Source organism: Drosophila bipectinata, chromosome XR, assembly GCF_030179905.1.
Source record: "Drosophila bipectinata strain 14024-0381.07 chromosome XR, DbipHiC1v2, whole genome shotgun sequence".
In the NCBI taxonomy this organism is placed as follows: Eukaryota; Metazoa; Arthropoda; class Insecta; order Diptera; family Drosophilidae; genus Drosophila; species Drosophila bipectinata.
The window spans coordinates 18,558,640-18,571,352 of record NC_091735.1 but is presented as its reverse complement, the minus strand read 5'-3'; the positions used below and the strand labels follow the sequence as shown (position 1 = coordinate 18,571,352).

Below are 12,713 nucleotides of genomic sequence, written 5' to 3'. Positions count from 1 at the left end.
ACTCTCATTTTAAGAAAAATGTTCTAAGAAAATTTCTACTAAAAAATACCAAAATTTAAAAGTTATAGGTTACTTTTTAAAAATCTTATTCAATTTTTAAATAAATAAACATTAGTTACAAATATTAAAACCCTTATTCTAAAGCTCTATTTAAAAAACCAAAGATATTCTAGGAGAACTTTCTTGAGCACGTGATATATGTGAAGCTATTCCTATTTAAAATAGCTATTTATATTTAAATCCCATTTAAATATTCCCATTTAAATATTTAAATATAAAAAAATCATTGTTATTTTATTTTAAAATTATATTTTAAAATAAATTCTAGAGAGAATATTTTTCAAGCTCTATATTTTAAGACCTCTGAAAACCTCTTATTTTCCACAGTGTACTTAGGCGGGCTTAACCCTTTGCCATTCCAGAAATCCAACTTGGCGCACAATGAATTAAATGAATCTCAATTTCCGTTCGGTTTGCGGTTAAAAGCCGCAGCAATCGTCCTCAGACGACCGTTTCGGGCTGGTCGTCTTAAACTGCCTGCTGCTTGCTGGTTCTCCTCCGAAATGCAAATTCTCGAGCGGCGAAAATGAAAACAAGCCCGAAAACCTCTCGCTGCAAGAATGGCCCCCAAAAGCAGCAACAACAATGTTGAACCAAACCTCCCTTTTTAAGAAAACCATTTCCACCATTGCATCAATTGCCTGGCTTTCCATCTCCTTGCATAGCACCTCCTTCAAGTTTTCGACTGGGGAACCCGTAAATTGCTGCAAGATGCCCCGAAAAGATGCCGGGGGCAAGGATTTCTGGCCTCCCCCTCCTCCTCTAACCATTCTTGGAGAAAAGTTTTCGAAAAGTTTTACAACTGCACCGCTGATGATGAGATTGCGGGGGTCAAAAGGGTATGTAGGAAAACGGGGACTTTTTGGAGGCGAAATCAAGAGGCGATGTTGAAGAGCAAGGAGAGGCCGACCGGCCGACCCGTTCAAGTCGCTGGGTCGCCGTCTGCAAAACTTTTGCGATTTGTTTGCGCGAAATAAACGCAACGCAGATAATTTGCGCAAAACTTCGCTGCCGACAGATGCAAACCCAAAAAAAAACACAAAAATCTCCAATCCAGAATCCAGAATTCACAAATTCCAAATCGGGAGAATTCCCACTGCCATTCTCAATTCCATTCACATTCAGATACCCATTCCATCTTGTTTAACAATTTCATTTGGGGAATACATATATAAATATATATATATATACATATTTCTGGTGTGTCCAACAAATAAAGCAACCGAAATGAAAATGTTTCGTGTTTGTTTAAAAGTTGTTGCATGCCAATGTTTGTTTTTTTTTTTTGGAGACCGGAAAGTTACGAATTGTGGTCTTTGATTACTGAATTCATTTACATTTGACACTCGCTGCTGTGCTTTTTTAAAATCAAATCTATCAACTAGTTTGTCAAACTATCGAGACTAATTTCAGAGTAAAGAGTAGAGATTAAGAAGATAAAGATAGTGAATAATAAGGTAAGAAAGTAACTATTAGATTAGTCGAGTAATTTAACACTCATCTTGTGGTTTAAGCTCAAAGCCTCCAACGAGTTTGAAAGACTATCAAGTAACGAGTGGCTACTACAAGGAAAACCTATTAAAAACTAGTCTTATGTTTGACTTTTACTGTAATTATTTTATATAAAATATATCTGCGAGTTTGTGGAATTAAAGCCTAATATTTGTAGTTGCTAAACTCTCATTTTGTTTGCTATTTACCATACTTTCTGACCGAGTAAGCCAATTCTAAGGATAAATTTGACGAGTATCTTCTTAGTAAAGTAAGGTCTAAGAGTTTTTATCAGCGAGTTTTCAAAGTAGATACCTAGATTAACTAGACTAGATTTACTAGTAACTAGATTTACATTTTTAAGAGAGTAACTACTAGTTTTACAACTAGTATTCTCACTAATACTACTTATACTCGCTAATTTTTGTTAGCTTGTTTATTTTTATTATTTCTATTTCATTTATTTGATTATTATTATTGATTATTTTAATAAAACATATCAGCCAGACTAAGTAACTATCTAATATCTGCTGTGCTGCGTTTCTCTTTGGAAATCGGTTTATCAACGAGTAAGCATATTCTAAGGATAATGATGAAGTGAATAGGTCTTCAGAGTCTTTATTTAAATAGTCAGTTATCGATTTAAACTCAAAGCCATCCATTGATAGAACTCCTTAATTAAAGAAACTAGTTTAATTCTGAATATAACAATGGCTAGTAACGAGTAGCTTAGTTAAGCTAGTTAATAGTTACTAGTAACTCTGTACATAAACTAGTTACTTTATTTTTTTGGTTAATCTCTCAGCGAGATGAAAAGACAATTACCAGTAACGAGTAGTCTATAAACTTGAACACTTGGTTGTATTGGATGTTGTGGTAATTTCCTTTAAAATATTTAAGTATCAACGAGTAGGCAAAGTGAAGAGTCACGAGTAACGAAAAGTGGTACATCATACACTCGCTGATGTGGTTTTACCCTTTACACCAACGATTCTTAATCTAAAGACTAATTTTAAATGCATATTTCTAACATCTATTGCTTTATCATTTTATTTCCATTTTTTTTATGCTTTTAAAAGAGTTATCCACAGAAATTTGTGACAAACCATCATCATCATCATCAGATTAGTATACAATGTGAGCTGTGCCGCAGCATTCCTTGTCGCCCGATTGTAAAATATTTTCCAATCCACTCTCTCCTGGCAATCTCCTGGCTAGCCAGTTAACGGACGAATGACCGGGCTCGCTGCTTTCGTGGCGCGTACATATTATGGAACTCGTTGGTGGAGATAAAGTCAATGATGGGCAAGCGATTCGTCAGCGGCACCTCGACATTTTTGGCAGAGAGGCCGACACCACTGGTGGCCACGCCGCCGGCAATGGATGCCAGACCATGACCACCGTTGCCCATAACGAGGCCAGATGCTCCGCCACCTCCATAGTTACCGACACCGGCACCACCTAGATTAACACCACCACCGCCAAGATTAACTCCGTATCCTCCAACGCCTCCAATAACACCGCCACCGCCACCGCCACCACCGTTTCTGCCAGGCATACCACCGATATAGCCATGTCCATATCCAGCGCCGCCCTGCAATCTCATCTGCCTGCCGGCTGGGAATGCTGCCGCCGGTGGATGGACTCTCCGGCCGAGATTGTAGAAGAAGTCAACGCCCTCGTGCGCCCGTGACACCGGCATCGTCATAAATCGCTGATCGATCCGATGGCGGGCATAGTTCAACACCTTCCGGCGCTTATGGGTCTCTGCAGACTTGACAGTCTTCCGGTGGCTGCTACCGGTTCCGGTACCGGCGATCGCATGTCCTTGCGCATCCTTGACCAGAAAGAGTACGGGCGTGCCACGTCCCCCCGCCTGCCGGGGACTGGCATCGATCAATTTCGTTCGACGCATCACTCGCTTATTCGACACCGAGGAGGTTTTCGGACGATTCTTGCGAGGCTTACCCGCCGACTTGCCCATCGACTTGGCCAAGGGAGCCCTGTCCCTACGCAGCGCCATCACGGTGTGTTTCATCATCGGCTTCTTCGATCGCATCTTCTTCGCGGCACTTGGCATCGATTGCATCTTCGGGCTGGTCCTCGGCATGCCGTCTGCTGTCCTTTTCCGAAACGAAGAATTCTTCTTGGGGCCTCTTGGGGCAGACTTTGCGGGAGACGGTCTCTGGCGACGATCGGTCTTCGGCAGAGTTTGTAGCTTGGATTTTGTCATGATTTCTCAAAAAAAAAAAAAATGGAAACCTATTGCCTGAATTTTGAAACCAAAATATGACTTGAAATTTTGTTTGAAATTTTTGGATTTTGTGGATCGGTTACCGTTCGGTCTCACAAAAAAAAATACAATAATAATTCGAATAGGACTTGAACGGCTTGACTGGTGATTTCGGACTGTGGAAATGGCATTTGTTGAATCCCATAACTCGTTGCTGTGGAGTGACAGGAGCGCCTACTTGGTCCACCCACACTTGCCACATGCCACTTGCCACACATGTCGTACACTCGCATACCATATGTCGTCCTGAACTTGAGCACGTTTCGCCATTCCTGTTTCCTGTCACCTCTTGACTTGTTTGTTTGTCTGCCGACCTCTTTGCTAGCCGACTTTTATTTTGGCGCCCCCCAGGGATCACAAACTTGAAATCAACTTCCGTTTTCCTTCTTCCTTCATTTGCATATCAAGTCGAGCCTTAAAGGGTTAACTCATATGACCCTTTAAAGTCATTCACGCAACTTTTCCATTGATTTTTTTTATTTTCTCATTAATAGAACGGAAAAATGGCATTTCCATGCTCCGTGCTCCATGCTCCATGCTATTTTCGGGTCGGGGGCTCATTTTGGTGTCAAGTTTTGCGTATCATTTAATGTGACACACTTGGCGGCAAGGAATTGTGGCAAGGAGTGATGGGGCAACGGGAGGCGAAGGGTCAGACAGCCAAACACATGTTAGCTGAATGCTATAAATTGCTGAGCTCGCCAAATGACACAAAAAACAGGAGTGCCACATCAAAGGGGCTCTCACAAAGAAAAGGGGGGAAGTGCACTTGAAGAAACATTTAACAAGTTATGGAAACAAGAAAAGAAAGCTAACTAAAAGAAACAGACAGACGGACATGCTCATATCAACTCAGGAGGTGATCCTGATCCAGAATATATATAATTTATAGGGTCGGAGATGTCTCCTTCACTGCGTTGCACACTTTTGACCAAAATTATAGTACCCTCTGCAGGGGTATAAAAATAATATATTCCATATACTTGTGTACATATGTATATATAAATATATAGCCTCTATATGTATCAAGAATTAGAAGTTAAGAACATAATCCAGGTCTTTTTACTAATCACCTCATTCTAATCTCCAATAACCTCTGACATCACTTCCGTACGCGTTCTGTCTGTGGAATATTTTGGCATTTCCCAATTCCTTATCAGAAACTCTGAAGCTCAGTTTCAAGCTCAAGCTGAGGCCGAGAATGGCTTTAAAAAGCCGGAGCTCCAAGACTCGCAGCATCAGTTGTAATATTTCCAGAGACTCTTTCAGTAGTAGTTAAATAAAAAAAAATGATCTTCCCAGTGGCCCTCCTTTCTGCGATTTTTCTAATTTCTGCCTCCGTGGGATCGGACGAAGTAATAACCGTTTTGAGTGTTTTTATTTCAAAAATTAATTTAAATTTAAATTCCGCAGTCCTGCCATCCCCTCGAAGACGAGTGCGAGACCATTAACGTACAGCGGTACTTCGAGAAGTGCCACAAGAAGGATGCCGAGCTCTTAAAGTGCAGGGCTGATTACACAGAATTGCAGAAAAAAGGTCTCGACAAATATTACCAGATAATAAAATTCCAACAGGATTATTCGGAATTGGTGAAAAGACATTTGGAAGTGCTGAGTCAACTTAAAGAAAGTGAAGTTAAATACGCGCTGTTGCATTCGAAGCAGCAGGAAGTTGACAATCTAATAAATCAAAAAAATAACGAAATCGACCTCCTAAAAGATGAAATTAGGGAACTAAAAGAAAAAAGTGAACTTGCAACGTTGACTAATCAGTTCCGCGAAAACATCGATAAGTTGGAAAAAATAGTAAAGAACGGAGAAATTCATGAAAATAACCCAACAAAGTCGGAAGTAGAAACTGGGGAGGTCCCAACAACTGCACTGCCCAATATTAAGATTGAGACGACGCCGAAAACACAAACCATAGGTAAGTCTACAGAACCCAGTCATTTACAAAATAACATAACGAATTTTTCAGATTTTCCAGATCCTTGTCCACGAAACCAAAAAGAAAGAATAGTCCTCCGCGAAATCAAACTACCAGGCTCAGACCCGTTTAAAGCGGTTTGTTATTCAGATTCGGATATTGGATCTGGATGGTTGCATGTTTCTAGAAAAATGTATACTTCACAAACATTTAATCGCACGTATGAGGATTATGAACGTGGATTTGGTGATGTAGGAACTGAGTTGGCAAATGAGTTCTTTATTGGACTCAATCGATTGCACCATCTGACCAGTGGAAGTCATGAAGTGCTTTTAGGGACCCTTTCAGGCAGTAGCAGATGCCCCAACTTTGTTGTGGGCGATCGAAGCGAAGGGTACAGGGTGAAAAATAATGGTAATTGTTTTGGAGACGGGTTATGGATGAGCCCTAAGCAAGATTCAAAATTTTCCACCTTCGATCGAGACGAGGATGGAGTTCCTGATCGTAATTTGGCAAAGGAATATGGCTATGGCTGGTGGTTCGATCCTGGTATGAGGTGTGTATTCTAATTAGGTTTTCTTTTAGTTTCATCTCTAACTGGAAATTTCTAAAATAACTAAATTGAAATCATTTTTAAATTATATTTTTTCAGCTCTGCACCTTTTCATCCCAATGAGTATTCCATTTACATGTTCATCCGAAGAACAGATTGAAAAAAGCGAACAGAATTTTAAAACGGACTTGGAAAATGAAATATTCTTAGAAAATAAAGATTGTAAATATGCATTAAAATGTAATTATTTTAATAAGATAGACTGTCCTCTTATATTTCTTGAATTTTTAATAAAATTTCCAATTTAACTGAAAAACGTTTGAGAAGGTCGGAAACCAAAATTTTGGATTTCAGACATTTCAGGATCGGCCCCAAGGCTCCGTCTTTGAAAAATAAACAATCGACTCTGGCTTAGTTGTGGGAAGTGACTTAAGGGGGGGTATAGTTAAATTGGTGCAAAATGGGTAATTTTTTAAAAATTTAAATTTCATTCAAAAATATTTAAAATTAAGTGAGATACAGGCAATATCCGGCGGCGTCTCGAAGAAAAGAGTTCTGCGGTTTACCCTATAACTAGACTCAGAATCATCTGAACTGATAAAATGAAATTTCATTATTGAAAGGACAAGATTCCTCTTAACGGACAGACAGACGGACATGCTCATATCAACTCAGGAGTTTGATCCTGATCAAGAATATATAAAATCGAACATTTATGTATATAAGTATTATTTTTTATTAGACATTCATAAAATGCATGCATGTTGTATACGTAAAAGTTAAGTCGGTAGGTTGGACAAAAATCAGACGAGGAGGAGGGTGCTATATCCTGGAATTTCCAGTCATCTAGTGAGTGTTGCCATTGGTGGTGCCATTGCACTATAGGCCGGATGACCACTTTTTCTGGCCAAAATTAATAACTTCTAAACGAAACAAAATATTTGGGTTCTGTTTTTTGATTTGGGTTCTTAGTAAGCTAAGGAACATATTTTTAGAAAATTAGCGTGGCACCGCCACCTCTGGGCGGAACTAGATTTTATGTCTTCCAAAGTTATATAAAAGTAGATAAAAATAAATATAACTTAAAAAAAAACAAAAATATTAAGGTATGGTTTTTTTATTTTGGTTTTTCATAAGCTTAGGTATTAAAAAAAAGGCGTGTCACCGACACTTTCTGGCAGGAACTATGGACATGTTTTCTACAATTGCTACGCCCAAACCGTTTAAAGTAATTATTATTAAAAAGGCCTGAAAGGTAAAATATAATCTAAACTGTTTCACATGCGCACCTAATCAACATCTTCTTCGGTCTCGAGTTCCATTTCCCTGAACTCAAGCGGATCGTCTTCAATATTTTACTGATACTGATCATCAGCGCTCCTTAAGGGACTGTGGAGCAATTCTAATACTTCTTTTGGAAGAAGCTATCTGTTTTGTTGTTTGATACGGTTGGCTAGGTTAACCGATGATATTGTAGGGTCTGGTATATATAATGATCTGTGGAATACGTCCTTTAAACTTTTGCTTCGACTGCTTTTTCTCGCATGCTTTTTCTCGGTTTCAAATACAGAACCAGCTATAGAAACTTTGTATCTAGCGAATATTGCATTCTCTTTCGCACATTTGGTCGCAGCAGATCTCCAAACATCGAAAAACTCCATGTTAGCAAGCCTGAGGTTGCGACCTTAAAAAGTGAATTACACAGAAAGTGCGCAAAAGGGCACTTTAATATTACATTCATATGAACAAGAATTGAATTACCTTCAACCCAGTATAAATATTAAGGTCAAACTAGCTCAAAGACCGTTTAAATCTCTAACTAAACATTAGTTTTTGTTATTGATTAACACACACAAAAGCTCTGTTAAAAACACTCAATTACAGGGACAATCCCAAACAAACCAACATTTGAGAATCGAAAACATATAGTACAAATCACTCCCTTTCGATGCCATAACAACATTTTTATAAATTACTAAGTTTAGTGCCTTTTTTATTAGCTTTAAATGGACTTTTTTTTTCCGATAACAAGCACACGTGATCACGACACTCCGAACAGCTGTTTTTGAAAGCCGATAACTTAACGGAGCGTGGCTCTGTCAAAATTTCTGTTACATAATATTGATGTCTGATATTATACTAATATAATGACATCATAAAATCTTAATTATAAGAACTTTCGAAAAATGGGTTTTTGGCCAGAAAAAGTGGTCATCCGGCCTATAGTGCATTGGCCTTTTCACTGGGATTGCCATTGGCATTGCCATCGTACTACTAAAAGATGCAATTAGGGAACTAAAAGAAAAAAGTGAACTTGCAAATTTGACAAATCAGTTCCACGAAAACATCGATAAATTGGGAAAAATAGTAAAGATTGGAGAATAGAAAAATTCATGAAAATAACCCAACAAAGTCGGCAGTAGAAAATGGAGAGGTCCCAACAACTCCACTGCCTAATATTGATAATCAAACGACGCCGAAAACAGAAACCATAGGAAAGTCGGCAGAAAACAATCATTTCCAAAATAAAACATAAGTTTCTCAGATTTTCCAGATCCTTGTCCACGAGACCAAGAAATAGCCACAGAAATCCTCTGCGAAATTCAACTACCAGGCTCACCCCCGTTTAATGTCGTTTGTGTGTCTTATTCGAATAATCTGGATGGTCTGGGATCTGGATGGTTGGCTGTTTATAACAAAAACTATAATTCAGAAATATTTAATCGCACTTATGAAGATTTTGAACGTGGATTCGGCCATGTCGGAACTGAGTATAAAAATGAGTTCTTTATTGGACTCAATCGATTGCACCGTCTGACCAGTGGAAAGCCTCATGAAGTGTTGTTATTGGGCACTAGGGAAAAAAAATGCACCAACTTTTGTTGTGGGCGACCAGAGCGAAGGGTACAAGGTGAAAAGTATTGGAAATTGTACTGGAAACGACGATTGGGCGACACCCAAGCAGGGCTCTAAATTTTCCACATTCGATCGAGATGAGGATGGAGTTCCTGGTCGTAATTTGGCGAAGGAATTTGGATATGGCTGGTGGTTCGATCCTGGAATGAGTGATTTGAGGTGTGTATTCTAATTTGGTATTTCCATTTGTTTCATTTCCAGCTGGACATTTCTATAATAACAAACTTGAAATAATTTTTAATTCTATTTTTTAATCTATTAGCCTAGATGAACTCACAACTTTCGATAAAGATGATCCATTATACATGTACATGCGAAGAACAGATTGAAGAAAACAAAAAGCCTTTTAAAACGGACTTGGAAAATTGCGCATTATTGGAAAATATATGTTATCGTAATATGCACTAAAATGATGATTAAATGATTAAATAAACTGTACACTTTTATTTTTTACCTTTTGAATTAAATAAACAAAAAAAAGATGTAAAAATTAATCGAAAATAATTGTTTTCGCTGCAAGGAGTTTGGATCAGCCCCAACGGAGCCCCAATTCGTGAAATAAATAAACGACTTTGGTTTAGTTGTGGGAAGTGGCCAACAAGCTTGGCTAGCAGTTGAAGAATGATATCTTCGGACGTAGGCCCCTCTTTATATGAAAATATGAAGTAGAGTCTCATCCTTCGTTGTTTAAAAACTCACAAGATGCGGCATAGCCGATCGTTCAGTTATATGCGATCTGATGTACATTTCATTTCAAGTTTTGCTTTCTTTCTTGTTAAAAATATTAATCTTGTTCATTAAATTCATCATTTTCTTTATTTTTTGAATATTTTTGCAGACAATTCTGAATGAATTATACGGATATACTCTTAATAAAAGGGGTGTTGTTCTGTCCTGGCAGAGTGTATTCTAATTTTGGTCAAGACTTCTTTGCATCAACAGCTCGATAATGACTTATTTTTAAAAATTCTATATATTTTTAAGTGGTGAATTTTATTACTTAAATTTACTCAAGCACCTGATTTTTATTCCCAAAAACATAAATATAAACATTCTCTTATCTTATTTTGGAATCAAATTAAATAAAAAAAAAATAGCAAAGTATTGTTCATGAAAATGGTTCTTGAAGAAAACCAAAGCACTTGTCGAGAAAAACCTCTTTTTTCTTCAATTAGAAATAATCCCCCAGACTTTAGCATTTTCATTTATTTTTATTTAATTTGTATTTTGAAAATGTATAATATTTCTTACTCTGCTCTTGACAATATACAGTGCAATAGCACTGGGGAGACATTATTCAGGAGTCAGGAACAGGAACTCATATACACACGCACTTGAGCCAGCTGGCTAAGGCACAGGAAATCAACAGGACACTCACACACACAGACACACACACACATACTATATAGCAGTGTAGATAGATGTACAGCTGGTGCCGGGACTTCCGGTTTTCGGTCAGGCTTTGATATATGATCAGAAATCAAGTCTTACTTTCCGCCACATACATATGTATATGTATATGTATGTATACTATAACTCAGGAGGGCAGGAGGCAGGACGAGTAAATTGCAAACTGAAGCAATCAGCTTATGTCTGTCTTGGTTTTGTTTATTTTCCTTTCTCTTTTATCTCTCTTTTTCCTTCTCTCTTTCTTGTTCTTCTACTTTCAACTTTGTGCTTTTCTTGGCCATGATTATCACGTTTCTTCTCAGCCAACCAACCAACCAGCCTTCAACATCAATATCGAGTATACGCCCCATTCGTCGAAAACATAAATTCAAAAAAAAAAATCTTTACAAAAAAATATCTGACCAGTACATCTGTTGGCTTTCTTTTCTTTGAATTTGAGATAATTTTTGTTGGTTCAACACCTCAATAAGTTGCAGGGCAAGAACTTGCAACATGCAACAAACAAAATGTTGTTTTGCGCGTTCATGTTCCCATAAGAGTCGATGTAGCAGCAAAATAAAAACAAAAAAAATAAAATAAATAAAAAGTGAAAAAAAAACTTAAAAAAAAACTTCCACGAAAACCAATCCCATTAGTGCGTCCGTCCGTTTGTTTCTTTATTTTATTTTGCCGCACAATTTCTTCTCTTTCTCTGCCTGTTTTACTCCTTTTTCTACTCCTTTCTACTTCTTCTTCTTTTTCTTGTTCTTCTTGGCTTGTTTCTTCAAAAGCAACAAAAGCAACAACAATAACAATAGGCACAATGAAACCTCAGTCGTGGCTACACTGTCGACAGGCCCTTGGCCAAAAAATGAAGGGCTACGATCTAGGCCAAGCATTCGAACTAATTTATACCCTGTAGGTATGAATATTTTTTTGTATTTAAGTATTTTTAAGAAATATTCACGGTTTGTTTTTAGTTAAAAAAATGTATTTTTAAGGAATAAAAGTTTTTGGAATTAAAACTATTAATTTTTCAAAAAAAAAAAAGAAGGAAAAGTTATAGTTATAAAAAAATATAAAAGAAACTACACAAAATTTAAAACTTTTAAGGTAAAAAAAAATATGAAATAATATTTAATATTGGTCTAAAAAAGAACAATATTTCTACAATATGAATTTCTAATATCTTAAAGTTTTAAAAACCTTTGCAAATTTTATTAAAAAATAAACCTTAAAAAAAGAGACCTATGAATAACTTTGAATATATATTAAATTTTTCTTGATTTTAAAGCTTGAAATTATAACCAAAAACTCACTATTATTATTTTTAATAAAAAAAAAACATTTGAAAATAGATATACCCCGTGATACCCTATACTTTTTTTAAGAGTATAAAACACAAAAACAAAAAAAAGAACCGGAAAAAAAACAGAAATGTGCACATGCTTCGTTGGCTGGAGTGCGCTATTTTGCACCTACGGGATTTTGTGTCTCACAAACACACACACACACACACATACAGATACACTGAGAAAAACACACACAAACACATAGAGAGAGAAAAACACATGCAAAACGGGGGAAAATCCATTCGAAATCAGTCAACGCGCCAAGGCTTTCATTCAGTTAGACACAGTCGAGGGAGGGGGGGGTCTTGAAAAAGGCTACCCCCCTATGTATGTATGTATTTGGGGGGGGCGGGGGGGGTAGCCCCAGTGAAGCTTGAAGCGGAAGTGCGGCTTGATTTACTCAACTCGTTTGCTCGCTCGTTTGTTTCCAAACTGCTGCAAACATATTTTCCAGCAGCCCATCCCAAGCCATCCCAAGCCATCCCAAGCCATCCCGGGCCAGGGTAACCATTTTCTGCTGTTGTTGCAACATGCAGCTAAAATATTTATTAGCTCTTAAACAAACGGAATAGATGTGCGGCTACAGACACACACACACCATTCCACCTTAAAGACCTATAGGGAAATGGCCTGGAAATACTACCAAAATTTGTCCTCATTCGTGGAGCTATGGCCACTATTTATTAAAGCATTTCTTACGCATCATTTGTTGCTTCAAAAACCAAAAAAAAA

At 37.5% G+C, this 12,713-nt stretch overlaps 5 protein-coding genes across 7 annotated transcripts in view; 2 read left to right on the top strand and 3 right to left on the bottom strand.

Moving 5' to 3' along the window:
- The window catches only part of LOC108133603 (fibrinogen alpha chain-like), a 204,949-nt gene that overhangs the window by 122,952 nt on the left and 69,284 nt on the right, over positions 1-12,713 (bottom strand). The gene's annotated exons all lie outside the window — the stretch shown is intronic.
- Positions 1-12,713, bottom strand: part of Mnr (Membrane-bound Notch regulator) — a 137,157-nt gene that overhangs the window by 73,297 nt on the left and 51,147 nt on the right. The window lies entirely within an intron of this gene.
- Positions 1-12,713, top strand: part of LOC122321908 (angiopoietin-related protein 3-like) — a 61,718-nt gene that overhangs the window by 45,739 nt on the left and 3,266 nt on the right. The gene's annotated exons all lie outside the window — the stretch shown is intronic.
- Positions 2,591-3,982, bottom strand: LOC108131865 (uncharacterized). The gene has a single exon (XM_017250943.3). The coding sequence runs from the start codon at positions 3,782-3,784 to the stop codon at positions 2,774-2,776; it is 1,011 nt and encodes a 336-aa protein (XP_017106432.2). The 5' UTR covers positions 3,785-3,982; the 3' UTR covers positions 2,591-2,773.
- LOC108131870 (protein scabrous-like) lies at positions 5,134-6,484 on the top strand. The gene is made up of 4 exons (XM_043212972.2): positions 5,134-5,199; positions 5,258-5,771; positions 5,823-6,327; positions 6,424-6,484. Exons 1-4 carry the CDS (start codon positions 5,134-5,136, stop codon positions 6,482-6,484), a joined length of 1,146 nt encoding a protein of 381 aa, XP_043068907.2.

Coding starts and splice junctions, on each gene's coding strand:
- LOC108131865 (XM_017250943.3), bottom strand. CDS start 3,784: ATGACAAAATCCAAGCTACAAACTCTGCCGAAGACCGATCGTCGCCAG.
- LOC108131870 (XM_043212972.2), top strand. CDS start 5,134: ATGATCTTCCCAGTGGCCCTCCTTTCTGCGATTTTTCTAATTTCTGCC. Junction 5,200..5,257: donor CCTCCGTGGGATCGGACGAA/GTAATAACCGTT, acceptor TAAATTCCGCAG/TCCTGCCATCCCCTCGAAGA. Junction 5,772..5,822: donor GCCGAAAACACAAACCATAG/GTAAGTCTACAG, acceptor CGAATTTTTCAG/ATTTTCCAGATCCTTGTCCA.